Source organism: Macrosteles quadrilineatus, unplaced genomic scaffold (assembly GCF_028750875.1).
Source record: "Macrosteles quadrilineatus isolate MER2022 unplaced genomic scaffold, UCM_ALF_1.0 Scaffold_4__1_contigs__length_99947679, whole genome shotgun sequence".
In the NCBI taxonomy this organism is placed as follows: Eukaryota; Metazoa; Arthropoda; class Insecta; order Hemiptera; family Cicadellidae; genus Macrosteles; species Macrosteles quadrilineatus.
Genome location: NW_026542597.1, coordinates 28,819,479 through 28,832,904, shown reverse-complemented (window position 1 = coordinate 28,832,904; position 13,426 = coordinate 28,819,479). Strand labels below are relative to the sequence as shown.

General features: G+C 34.1%; 1 protein-coding gene across 4 annotated transcripts in view; it reads right to left on the bottom strand.

Moving 5' to 3' along the window:
• Positions 1 to 10,388, bottom strand: part of LOC128991878 (E3 ubiquitin-protein ligase rnf168-like) — a 39,134-nt gene extending 28,746 nt beyond the window's left edge. For 2 of the 4 annotated variants that reach the window (XM_054415128.1, XM_054415129.1), the window contains exons 1-4: positions 10,316 to 10,388; positions 9,215 to 9,534; positions 6,350 to 6,550; positions 3,020 to 3,177 (exon numbers count right to left, since the gene is read on the bottom strand). In XM_054415128.1, the coding sequence (XP_054271103.1) occupies positions 3,020 to 3,177; positions 6,350 to 6,550; positions 9,215 to 9,497 (642 nt within the window). In that variant the 5' untranslated portion in view covers positions 9,498 to 9,534; positions 10,316 to 10,388. The remainder of the gene's footprint in view (positions 1 to 3,019; positions 3,178 to 6,349; positions 6,551 to 9,214; positions 9,535 to 10,315) is intronic. The other 2 variants (XM_054415130.1, XM_054415131.1) reach the window with 2 other exon arrangements.
• Positions 10,389 to 13,426: the final 3,038 nt, after the last annotated feature.

Below are 13,426 nucleotides of genomic sequence, written 5' to 3'. Positions count from 1 at the left end.
AAGATTAGCTCGTTCGCATGGCTCAATCAAGTCCTGGTTGAAGTTCGTTCGCTACGCTCTCTCACCTTTAGGTTGGAGCTCGTTCGCTGAGCTCACTTGCCTTGGGGTTAACTCGCCTCCAGGTTGAAGTTCGTTCGAAACGCTCACTCAGCTTTTGGTTGCAAATTAGCTGTTGTCATAAATTGTTAAATTGACACAGCTGTTATGATTCATTAATTCCTTTTAAATATGAAAAATCATAAGGTTAAGATGGGAAACTCCAGAGCCACTGGGGCGGAGCCCGAATGCCCGATCATAATAAAAACTACTTAGTTTTCCTATTTAATGCCCAAAGAATCGGTGTATCGAATTTCAGCCTCCTAGGTAAATGGGAAGTGGGAGAATTAGTGATGATGCGTGAGTGAGAGTGAGTGTGTCAGTGAGGGCTTTGCCTTTTATAAGTATACATAGCACATTCAACCAGCTGTTAGTTAAAACAATTTATATTGGACTAAAACAAATCGATGATTACAAAGAATACTTTAAAAAATAATTTGAACATCCTACTACTGTATTTTACTATGCACATTTAATTAAACTGCCATCCTCGTACCGAAGAATTAAATGTATCAATGGTCAGCATTACACATACATAGTATAAATAAGTCAACCATAAGTATGTATTTGAATTTTCTTCCAAATGCTGAATTTGTGTCACAAATACTGAATGTTACAGCTGTTATGTTAAGCAAATTATAATGTACTAAAAGCTAGCTAGAAGCATTGACTTATTGGAGAAGGTTAGCATCGGCTGCTAGACTTTTTAAAAACTAAAACTTAATTTATAAAAAACTGGGACATTAATTTTAAATTATGGCTTTGAAATTATCTAGTTCTCAAAATTGTCTTTCTTTCAACACAAAACTAATGAAAATCCATCGACTGGTTGATTCAGAATCGTGAAAAAACCCCATTTACGTTATAATAATATATATGATAGTTTGGACAGGTTTCAACCCTTCCGTGGCGTAATACATTACACAGTTTATATGTAGACTACATTATAACTCATAAAATAGTTCTACAATTAAATGGATCTCCTTTTACAAACGTATATAATAACCAGAAATGTTCAGATCGTCCTTGCGTGTATTTTATGCCACAAATTTTGACGAAAGGCTTTTCATTACATAAACTATACCTATTTACAGTGTTGACCAAACAGTTGGCAAGAAGCATTAATAAATAAGCTATGTACCAAATATGATAATTTTAGCTCTATTCTAATTATGACAAAACACGAAGTAACTAAAAGCGAGTTTTGTTGGTGTAGTAAGCGTTGCAGGAGGTCTACTTTACACTGAATCGACGTTCACTTTTATTGCTTTTGATCTTCCGACACTTTTGACTCAGCGAAACTGAACTTGTATTTTACCGTATTTCGTTATATTAATCCTGCTGTTGCATTAGGTCAAATTCCCAATAAGTCAATTGCTTTAACATAGACTAAACTTTTAGCCCGGACTGTACTATTTGACTTTCTGGGATTTTTGATCTACAGACACTGCAAACATTGTAGTTTTTGACCTAGCGGCACAGGTATAAATTATTTGATCTTCCGGGACTGTTGACTTTCAGCAACATTCCCGAAAAATATTAGTTTTTACCCACAATGCTCTGGAACTATTAAATTTCTGATGTAATACATCTTATATAAAGTACTAGCAGAGTACCCATCCTTCGTACGGGGTTGGAATATAAGTATAAAATGCTTAATGCAGTTATACTCAAGCTTTGCGTTTGCAATAAGGGAGGACACAGTTTGATAAAATTTGCTTTTATAAATTTACAGTATTCTATAGTATTACACATCTACCATAGCCATAATGTTCTACCACTTCACTTCAGAAAAATAAATGATCAACAATTCGCAAAATATCACAAATTATTCATGAAATGAAAAACATAAACATAACTGTAAACAATCCTACTTTGACAGTTCTCATTGGGAATCACAGTTTTTTGTTGCTGCTTAGTTCAAATTAGCTGTTTTCATAAATGCAAAAAAATATAGTGCTGCACCCTGTTGGTAACTCTTATAACTTTTTAATGCTTTTCCATATCAGAGAACCAACTTCTTTGTTGAAACAGCTGACTAAATTCGTTAATTCCCTTTAAATATGAATACTCATAAGGTTAACATCAGGAATTACAGAGCCACTGGGGCGGAGCCCGAAAGGATTTTTGAGATAAGAATATGTCTATATGTCAATCGGGAATGTAAGCTATCATCATGCCAAATTTCAGCCCAATCCGTCCAGTGGTTTAAATGCGTGATTGAACTTCAAACACACAAAATTTCACATTTATAATATTAGTAAGATATATAAATTTGGGCACCGGGCAGTGGTGTAGCCAGGGGGCAATATAGACATAATAATTTTTAGAAACATAGATTCAAATTTTAATTGGGTTTATTATATTTAACCTATTTGATTAGGGTGTTTGAAAATAAAAACATGAATTTAAATTAAGTTCATTGGACAGAACTTATCCTTACATAGAAATCTCCTCAAAACAGGATAGCTAAAAAAAAGTCCTAGTCTGGCGCTGCCCCCGCCCCCTAGTGCTTGCTGCCATGGAGCGACTGCTCCACTCGTTCCACTGTCGCTACGCCACTGGCTACAGTGGTGATTTTTTTGGAAATACAAAAAATCAAGCAGTCTAGGTCTTACCATAAGACCTAGTAATAGCTATTCCCCTACATGGAAAATTTTCTTAAAGCCTTTAGATGTATTTAAAGCGGCTCTATTTGTTCTTGTCAAGCAGTTTTACAAAAGGTAAAGATAAATTTTTTGTGTGTGATGAATGTTTTATGTCAGTTAAAGAGACTGATTCAGAGTCTGAGTAATTATTAAACACCCTAAAAAGTACTTGCTTTATAACATTTCAAAATTGGAAAAATCATACAGATCTCTCTGCATCCAAAATAATTAGGCTAATAAAAATAAATTCTATAAATAAAAAAAGGTTGTGTTACCTCAATCATCTTTATCATATGCTGACTTAACCTGAAGTTTTCCTCATCTTTTTTCCTTTTTTCTTCAGATTCTTTTTGAAGGAACTCCTCGTATTCTTTGTGTATTTCTCCAGGCTTAGCCAGTCTTCTTATTGGAATTTCACTATCCTGTAAAGAGCCTAAAAAAATCAAGACAAAATCAGCAATCATTTTAGTCATAATACTTACAATTTGGAATTCTTGGAATAATCACTTTCAATACTTTAGGACAACAAATTTGCCTAAACCAGGCCATGTTTTCGGTAACAGACATTGCAAGGTTTTTTTTAAAAACATAATATACAAATCTATTGGCGCAGAAAACATACTACTATAACCCAGAATGCCAAACGCATGGTAAAAAGCGTAAGTGTTTTGAGAGAGCTTTGCCTGTCAATTCGTAGGCTGCACCACTAGCGTTGCTATGCTGAGTGCATTGCAACGCTGGTGGCGCTGCCAACGAATTGAGAGGCAATGCTCTCTCAAAACACTTAATGCTTTTTACCATGCGCTTGGCATTCTGGGTTATAGTACCGTAGTATGTTTTCTGTGCTATCAGTGTCCTATTTAATGATTTTTAACCTGTGGTGGATGAAGTTTTAGGTCCAGGGAGGGGGCATCAGATTGAATCTTTCAACTGACTCCTCCAAAGGTAACAAAGACCTTTTTTAAGAAAGGACTTATATTACAACACTACAACAGCATTCAATGACAGATTATTCAAGCTATATAGTATGGTATGAAGGCAGCAACTGACAAACTGTATTCGCCATGGACCGAATACAGTTTGCAATAAATTGACATTCACACTAAGCTACATGTATCAAGTGTTGTCGGTTTAAATTTAGAAAATACATGCTTTTCACACGGACAGCTGTATGTTGCGTACTCACGTGGTGGTACGTACGCCTAAAAACTTATACAATCTATACACCTAATGAAAAAACATTGTTTATCCACTGGCAATTAAGTAAGTTAAATTATTCCATGTTTTTTTTGTGTACACTTTTTATTATTTATCGTAAAGAACAAATTACCATTTAAAATAATAGTTGTTAAGTGCAGCAACGCATGCCAGGTAACTGCTTGTTATTAATTAATAATTTGCAAAATATCACAAATTATTCATGCAATTAAAAACATAAACGATCTAAAATCCTACTTTGACAGTTCTCATTGCCTATCATTTTTTTGTTGCTGCTTAATTCAAAGTAGCTGTTTTCAAAAAATGAAAAAAAGTAAGTGCTGAACACTGTTGGTAGATCTTATACCTTTTTAATAATTCTGAATATCATAGAACCAGACTAAATTCTTTAATTCCCTTTAAATATGAATACTCATAAGGTTAATATGGGGAACTACAGAGCCACTGGGGCAGAGCCCGAAAGGATTTTTGAGATAAGAATATGCCTACAGTATACTCCCTCTTATCCGGACACCTTTTAACCGGACATCGGTTTATATGGACTACACTTGGTAGAAGTGACATCTCTTTATCCGGATAATTTTTATTAGCACATCGGTTTAACCGGACTAGATTGGCAGGAAGTGGACGGTACTGAAACGACTGTTCTCATGGGAAAGATTTGAGACCAGTGATTACGTGTCTAAATACAATGCTCTCCTAATTTTAAGTCAAATACTGTATAGAGTATGTATTTAAACGGACCGTTTTAACGAGATTTTGGGGACATCGGTTTAACCAGAAAAACCAGTTATAACCAGACTGGCCTCGGTCTTGAGGGTCCGGATAAGAGGGAGTCTACTGTATATGTTAATAGGGAATGTGAGCTATCATCATGCCAAATTTCAGCCCAATCCGTCCAGTAGTTAATGCGTGATTGAACTTTAAACAAACACACAAACACATTTATGATATTAGTAAGATTACCAAACAAAGATTAACTTAAATGGAAAATACCTCTGCTGCAGCAAACCTTCAGACTAAGCAAATTGCCATTCGCCTGATTGAATTTGCTATTAAACCCCTATATAAAATTAGATTTAACAAGTAGCCTACTCAGGTTTACTGCAACAGGGACCGGCAATAAAGTGTGGTTTTTAGTAGGCTAAAATATTAAGAGCTTTGTATAAAATAAATAAATTTGCCAAGTTTGATCAGAATATATCCATAAACAAGCAAATTAATTTACAATGTTTTACTAATTTTCATACTAATAAACATGGGCATTTAACATTTTTTTTTTTTTTTAATATTCTTCATAATAATTAGGCTACAAACACACAAAAAAACAATTCAATAAAAATAGCCTACTAATATATTTGATTTTTAACCTCTTTGAAATAGTTTAAAGAGAAATGAGAATTTTATGTTTAGAGTGAAAAAATTAGGAAAAACCAATTTTTACCCAAAAATACCCTGTTTCTAAGGTCATGGTGGTTTGCAAACTGATTCAAGTACCGTAGGCCTATGTCCTGCCCTACATCTTCAAGCCAAATTTTATCAAAACTGAACAAAAAGTCAATAAAATAAATAAACTAATAAATGAATATTACCTAGCCCGCCATGTTAAACTTTCCTATCCCAAGCGTGATGTATACAACTTCTTTACTTCACGAGTGAAGTAAAGTTTCAAAAACTCAATCGGTGAGGTAATGAAACCAATTTAAATGACATTGGGTGCTCAACTTAAAAAATTAAACCTCTATGGAGCCAACGACGTTTAATACTACAAATCAGCTATGCGCTTGAATTTTATTGTTATGCTTTAAAGAATTATCCTAACCTAGCTTTTGTTTGTAATAGAACGTTACTGTTAGAAGATGAGTGAAATGGATAATGAAAAGCCTAATGTTGTACGTAACCCCCTGTATATTGTCGGGTCAGGTAAAATCTTGTACGTTACACGTTACCCAAGAGCGTGTTTACATCACTTAGGTGAATTATGCAACTCGCTTCCGCTCATTGCGCAACCATTCTCCTGCGTGATGTAAAAACGCTCTTAAAACTAAACTAAAGACCCACTCACTCACACTATAAACACACTATTTCACTTGTAAGGTAAATATCTATTAGCACTGTTCATACTTTATCGTCCATCATTCTCTACAAATCCAGCCTAGAATAATATATAAATAGAAATAGGCTATACATGTATAATGTGAACAAATGATGTTTTGGCCTCTAGAGAAATCAAAATGAAAAAGTATATCGGTCGTGGGTTTAGGTCTCACGTGCCACCTGCAGTAATAGCTACTTCCCAAGGGAAATTCACTAAAATGCAGAACAAATACATGCAAGTTAATTACAAAACAAAAAAGAATTATAATTAGAGATAACATATATTTTACTTTGATTGTTTGGGTAGTTAATCACACTTCGCAGAATATTGCGACAGTTTTGATACACTGGTTCGGACCAACCACGCCAGTCTTCATTCCATTCTCTTCTTATTTGCCCCGCATCTAAGAGTGCCTTGTGGACCGTAGTGGAACGTTTTTTTTCTGTCTCATTAATAGAGGAAAGTCTTTCCCAATAGTGAATTAGGGAGCCTAAAAGAAAATAACCTTTGAAAATAGTCCGACAAATCTATAAGTTCATCTACAAATTGAAGAAAAAAAAACACTGATTAGAATAATGTACTGATTTATCCCAAGGAAATCTTCAGCATGTAAGTTATAGGCTACAAGTAAACTGGTGAATGAGTTATGGAAAATAAAGACAAATTAAACAGTGTCACTAGGGCTTACTTTTACTTGGAAAAAGACAACTAAGTTCAGTTTTTCCTCTAAATTAGGCCTAAACCTTAGACTATTCATACAACTAGACATTGCATCCCCATGTTAGAATTGTCGCCAGTTTTTAAATCTATTTCATCGTAGTTGATTTGAGCCAGCGACAGATTGCACTGATCTAAATTAGGCCTACTAATTTCTGTTGGATAGGCTAAACGATGTTTTTTACTAACTAAAACTCTTGCTTTTGCGGATGATGTTGCATTAGTTGCAGAATCAAAAGAGGACCTAGGTAAGCTTACTGAGATTATTATAAGGGAAGCAAATAAGATTGGACTTAAAATAAGTGAAGAGAAGTCAAAATATCTGAAAGTCGGAAGAACCCAAACTGAAGGAGCTGAACCTTTTAGGGTCAATAACCATAATTTTGTAAGAGTAAACGAATTTAAATACCTCGGAGTCTCAGTTAACTGGAATAACGAAAGAGGAACAGAAATAGAAAAGAGACTGATTGCAGCAACCAAATGTTTCTGGGGCGTATCAAAAATATTTAGTTCAAAAATACTATCCAAAAACACAAAATTAAGAAGCTATAAAACTTTAATTCAACCAGTGCTTTTATATGGTTCGGAAACCTGGACATTAACTAAAAATCATGAAAACAAACTTATAATTTTTGAGAACAAAATTTTGAGGAAGATTTTCGGACCTATAAATGAAGAAGGTATGTGGCGAATAAGAAAAAACAGAGAGCTCCGAGAACTGTACAAAGAACCGGACATTGTAGCCATAGTGAAGAGTAGACGACTGAGATGGGCAGGCCATGTAGAAAGAAGGGAAGAAGAAAGTGTGCTTAAGAAGATCGCCAATGGACAACCACGAGGCACTCGCCCGCTAGGAAGACCGAAGTTGAGATGGAGAGACCAAGTCCAGAAGGACCTATGCAGAGTGAGGGCATCTCTTGACATGGCGGCAGATAGGCAGCAGTGGAGGCAACTTGTTGGCGAGGCCAAAAACCTTCTTAGGTTTGAGTGGCCAAGGAGGTAAGGTAAGGTAAAACTTATGGAATGACTTATTATGAGCTATAGCAACTGTTATGACCTATCAACTATGTCAGCAACAAAAATAAGGTAGATGATAGAGTTTTAGACACTAATCTATCTATATATATATTACTTATTTAATACGCAAGCAGATCTTTTGTGACAATTACTCCTCCGAAACTACTAGACCGATTGTCATGTTTTTGGTGTCATTGGAAAGAGCGTAGCGTGAAGTTGTGCAGGAAACTTTCTTTTAAGGGAAATAATGAGAGAGTGAGGCCCTGGAGCACTTTAAAGTTTCTTATTTCTCAATAAGATTAACATGGGAAACAAAAATTTTTATGATACTCCAGCTGTTGTCAGAAATCAAAAGTGAGAAGACGAGCATAGGTTAATTGTAAACAGTCAATAAGTTTGCTAATAAAACAGTTTGCTACAAATATTTGCTGACTTGGTTGAAGTTCGTTTTAAAATAACGCCTGTAATACTTAGCAATTGCTCGAATTCGAGTAACAGGGATAATAGTACTTATTTAATACGCAAGCAGGTTTTTGTGACAATTACTCTTCCGAAACTACTGAGCCGATTGACATGTTTTTGGTGTCATTGGAAAGAGCGTAACGTGAAGTTGTGCAGGAAACTTCCTTTATAGGGAAATAATTAGAGAGTGAGGCCCTGGGGCCCTTTAAAGTTTTGTATTTCTCCATAAGATTAACATGGGAAACAAATATTGTTATGAAACTCCAGCTGTTGTCAGAAATGCTTTTCTGCTATTTAATTTAATTGGTTTACAAGGAGAATAGTTTCTTGGTGCCATTTGTTCAATGAATTATTATTTTGCATATATTTTAAATGCAATACACTATATAAAGTGATTGTAATACATTAAGAGATCTTAAATTAAATAATCAAATAAGCCCGATTGATCCTTTGCCTATATGTTTCCTGGTAAATGTGTTGCAACTGTTTCTTATAGTACCTATATAATAGTTTCTTATAGTAAAACTAAAGTATTCTTTTCTGCATTCTCACCCCGTAGCGAAGCACGGGCAGAGCAACTAGTACATTTTGTTACACAACTAAATTTTTTATGTAAAAATTGGTGGCAGCTGGTTTAGGCTACATAGATGGTAGGCCTATTCCACTTCTGTATCCAATAACTTAGGCCTAGTCAATGGTTAAACTTAATTTCCTCAAATTAAGGAGCAAGTTAGAGAGGCTGCAGACTAAAAATCATAGATGGTAAATTAATTTGTCCTTGCCGACAAGGAATTTATTTTATGCAAACCATTCAGAAGTTAAACTCACACTTCTTTCAACAGCAGCTGACATTTTTTCCTGATTGAGGCAGCCAAATTATTAAAGGATTTTAACTAACCGTAGGCTACCTCAACTTAATTATTTAAGATAACTTAAATGAAATCAACTTTAAACTTACTTTCATAATCTATTTTGCCATTGATTCTTTTCCTGGCTTCTAAAGGGTATATTTTCTGCACCTTCTCCCAGAAAGGTTTGTCGACAATATCAGCATTGTTTCGCCGCAATTGCCGTAGCCAGTTTGAAACACGATACCTGCATATTGGGCAGCACATGTTGTTGTTGTCTATGTGCTTATCTAGGCATGCCTTGCAAAAGCGATGTTTGCACGGAAGGCACACAGGATATAGAAATATTTCGAAACATATTCTACATTCAAAATCTGTGCCTCCGTTTTGCATGGTTTTTATTATTCAAAGAACTGAAGATAGCATTTATCTGAAAAATAAATATTCAAGTAAGTCAAGTCCCTAATTAATAAAAATGGGTACACTTCCATATCTGTTGGCACAAACAACTGAATGAGTAATATTGATTATTCAAATGTTTAAGTTGATATATCATTTGGTTAGTTAGGTTAGGTTAACCTTACCTAACTAACAAAACCCTGATATATCGTAATCGATATATCGATCGATATTTTCATTCAGTTGTTTGTGCCAACGGATATGGAAGTGTACCCATAAAAATTATACAATTGTTTAGGCCTACCTGATGAACTTTATTTTACTTTAGCTTAGGTGTAACTATAGTCCTCCCTTAGTCAGGTTAGATTAGTTTTCGTTCACTAACATTTCAAAGACTTACCTTCCTACACAACTAACTGTGCACTCAAGCTAAATAGCAATTGTTTATAAGACATTAAAGCCTTGGTCTGGATCATAAACCAACTTATTGATAAAAAAACATGAATGATAGCGTAGGCCTATTTCGATTGTCCCTTTATCGGATATATTTGTAAACCTCCTCAATGACAATTCAGGTTTTACCTATTAAGTAATGGGAGGTTAAATATAAATTGTTGTAGAAATTATGCTCGTAGTTGTATGAATTAAGCACTAGCCTATAAAAGCCACTGTGGATGACAAACATAACCTCAACTTTTGAATTGTAAATTATAGAAAAAATCATTCGCGTTGCATTTTAAGAGTTGCGAAGTAATAATCTTAGCATAAAAATTGTCAAATATAGAAATTACTAATCCAGTTAAATATACTACCTCATAAAGCAGATAAAAACTGATGTCATATGAAATTCAGCTCGTCGGTCGTTTTGTCTTGTCTAGATTTTAATTTTTACACTTACTTAGTGATGGGAGAATCGAATACAGAATCGAATAGTATTCGAATACAGCCCGAGTATTCGTAGATTCGAATACTTCAGATTCGTACGAATACTTTTTTGTGAATACTCTTGACCTCAGATTTTGCAGGATTTCTTGCATCTAGAAAGCGAATTCGGGGGACTCAAAAATGTATTCAACACTTTTTCAACTACTGAATTCCCTTTTGAATATCTTACGAATCCGTAGCATTCGTAAGAGTATTTAATGTTTTTACTGCAGCATTTGTTTTCATCTATTCGTTATAGTTTTACCATTAGCCCTATAATTTACATAAGATTATTATTAATCGTTAACATTTAGAATATATTGGATATTTAAAATATTAGGTTACTACTGGTAGAGGGCAATTGAATAGAATGTATTATAACTACAACCGATTTATATAGTTACATGGCAAAATAACATGCATATCTGATGTAAATTATCCATACAAATGAATAAGACATATTATTTAAGATATTAATTAGTTAATATAATAGAAAATAATACATTAATAAGACTGTAACTGACCATGAAATAATTATAAGTCAAAATAAATGTACCTTTTAAAAATCATATAATTTAAAATTACATAGAATAAATTATATTAATTAATTAATTACTGTAAAACGAAATAACAGTGGCCAAAAGAACGGGAAAAAAGAATTACACACTCATTTTCCATGCTTTGCATACTCAAAGGTGTTCGAATACAAGTATTCGTAAAAGTATTCGAATACAGGGGAGGCTACGAATTCACGGTATTCGATTCTTTAAAGTATTCGATTCTCCCATCACTACACTTACTTGATCTAATTAAAAATAACTCTATGGCGGGAATAGTTTAATAAAAAACTTACGCCATAGAGTAAAACTCGAGTATAGGTCTATTAAGTAGGAACATGGATTAACCACTTTGAAATGTTACAACTATATTTTTAGCGAATTTCCCATTTAAATAAAATAGAAATATTATGTTAAAGTTATGTACAATATTCAAGATGTAAAAGTTCATCCGGACAGTTTGTCCTCAAATATATTTTATTTATTTATTTATTCATTTCAAAGGACACGTCATTTACAAAATAATATGTGTTTTAAGTACGTGAGCAGAATGAAAAGATAACAATTGAATTGGAAATAACAAAAGAAAGAAGTTACATACAACCATTGAATATACAGTGTCAAATACAGTACAAATATCATAAAATACAGTGTCAAATAATACTGTATTTGCCAATAAAATACAATGAAACACAAGACAATAAAAATTCTTGATTCTTGAACAAAACAGCATTGCAAAAAAATAATAACAACAAGATAGAATAATAATTTTTCCTACAGTTACCTAACGATGTACATGTTCTCTCACTGATTTGAGAAAGCAAAGTATCCAATTCGCTCTTCATTACTTTGTCTCACTCCAGATTTGCAACATGAAGGCACGAAATAGTGAGCGCGTAACATGCAGACAAGGTCGTACGCGCGCAAAATACGTTGGCAGCACTGGCTGTAAATCAGCTGATCAGCAGTTGTACTGTTGTTGTATCTAAATGTCATATTAAAAGTTAACTTCTGTGTAAAAATATGTTACGTTTCTTTACCAATTTATTTGTTTTATGGTAACTGTAGGAAAAATATAATGTGCAACACAAGTGCAAAGTGCAATTGCCTCACTCGAGAACCATATTCCTCACTCGCCTACGGCTCGCGAGTAATTATTTCTCTCGAGTGAGTCGTTTGCTCACTTTGCTCACTAGTTGCACAAATAACTTTAGTGATATTCGAAATAGTATATTACGTTACTAGTCCTGAAAATAAGTGTTTACCGGACGAGTGTGGTCGTTCCCGTGCGAGACGAAGTCGAGTACGGGATTACCATACGAGTCCGGTAAACACATTTTGGACGAGTTACGTACGATAGTTTACGCCATACTACTTAAAGGTGCATTGTCCCTGAAGCGACTCTTGCGATAGTAGCTGAGCGATAGTAGCTGAGCGATAGTAGCTGAGCGATAGTAGCTGAGCACTGGTTAGCGTTGTTTCAAATGGGACCATTGTCCTTGACGCGACTGCGACTGGAGCGGCTAGCGGCTGAACACAGCGACTGTAGCGGGTCTGCTCTGAGGGCAGTCAGAGTCGCAGTCGCTGAGCGATTCGTGTTGTGTGTAGACTTGTTTTGCTCGTAATGTCTTCTAAGAAAACAAAACTGTTTTTTACCCCTAAAGAAGATATCAGATATGTACGTAATATTAAATCGCTACTATTATAAATTATAAATGAAAATACTTTTTAAAAATGCAACGTTTTTAAACGCACTATAAAGTAAAAAATAATTTATAAATATGTGGGGAGAATAAATACTTGTAAGATTAAAAAAAAAACGTGGGCGCATGCTGATTTACAATTATCTTTACCTATTGAACTATTGTTATCTATTGCATGCACCCCACGTTTTTAGTTTTAAATATTTTAAGTATTTCCCTCCACATATTTATAAATTATTTTTACTTTTTAGTGCGTTTAAAAACGTGGCATTTAAAAAAAAGGATTTTTATTTATAATTTATTTTCTACTTTTTAGTCTTTAATGTGTAAATATGTTAAATCTATTTTATATGGCCTGTTAATACATACCAAACCCTTATTATCTGAAGTCATATGTTTTATATTTCCTTTGAACTGCTTATTTTATATTTAGAATCTCTCGGGAGCAAAACCTGTACCTCTACCCAAGCTTTTCGAACTGTCGAATTTAAGTATTTACGGCTGACTTCAAAATGTAAACATGGAAAATTTGGAAGCCCATGGGGCTTAGCCCAAGGAAAATATGAAAATTAAATGTTATAGTATTACATTGTCATCCATTTGTGAGCTGTGTTCTCTAGTTTCATTTCTCTAGCTGGTCGGGAAGTTAGTTTAAAATTTATTGCAAAGTTTGTACCGGACAAAAAAGCGAGCTAGTAAAAACGTTTTAAAATTAGGAGGTGTCATGGCACTCATAGCA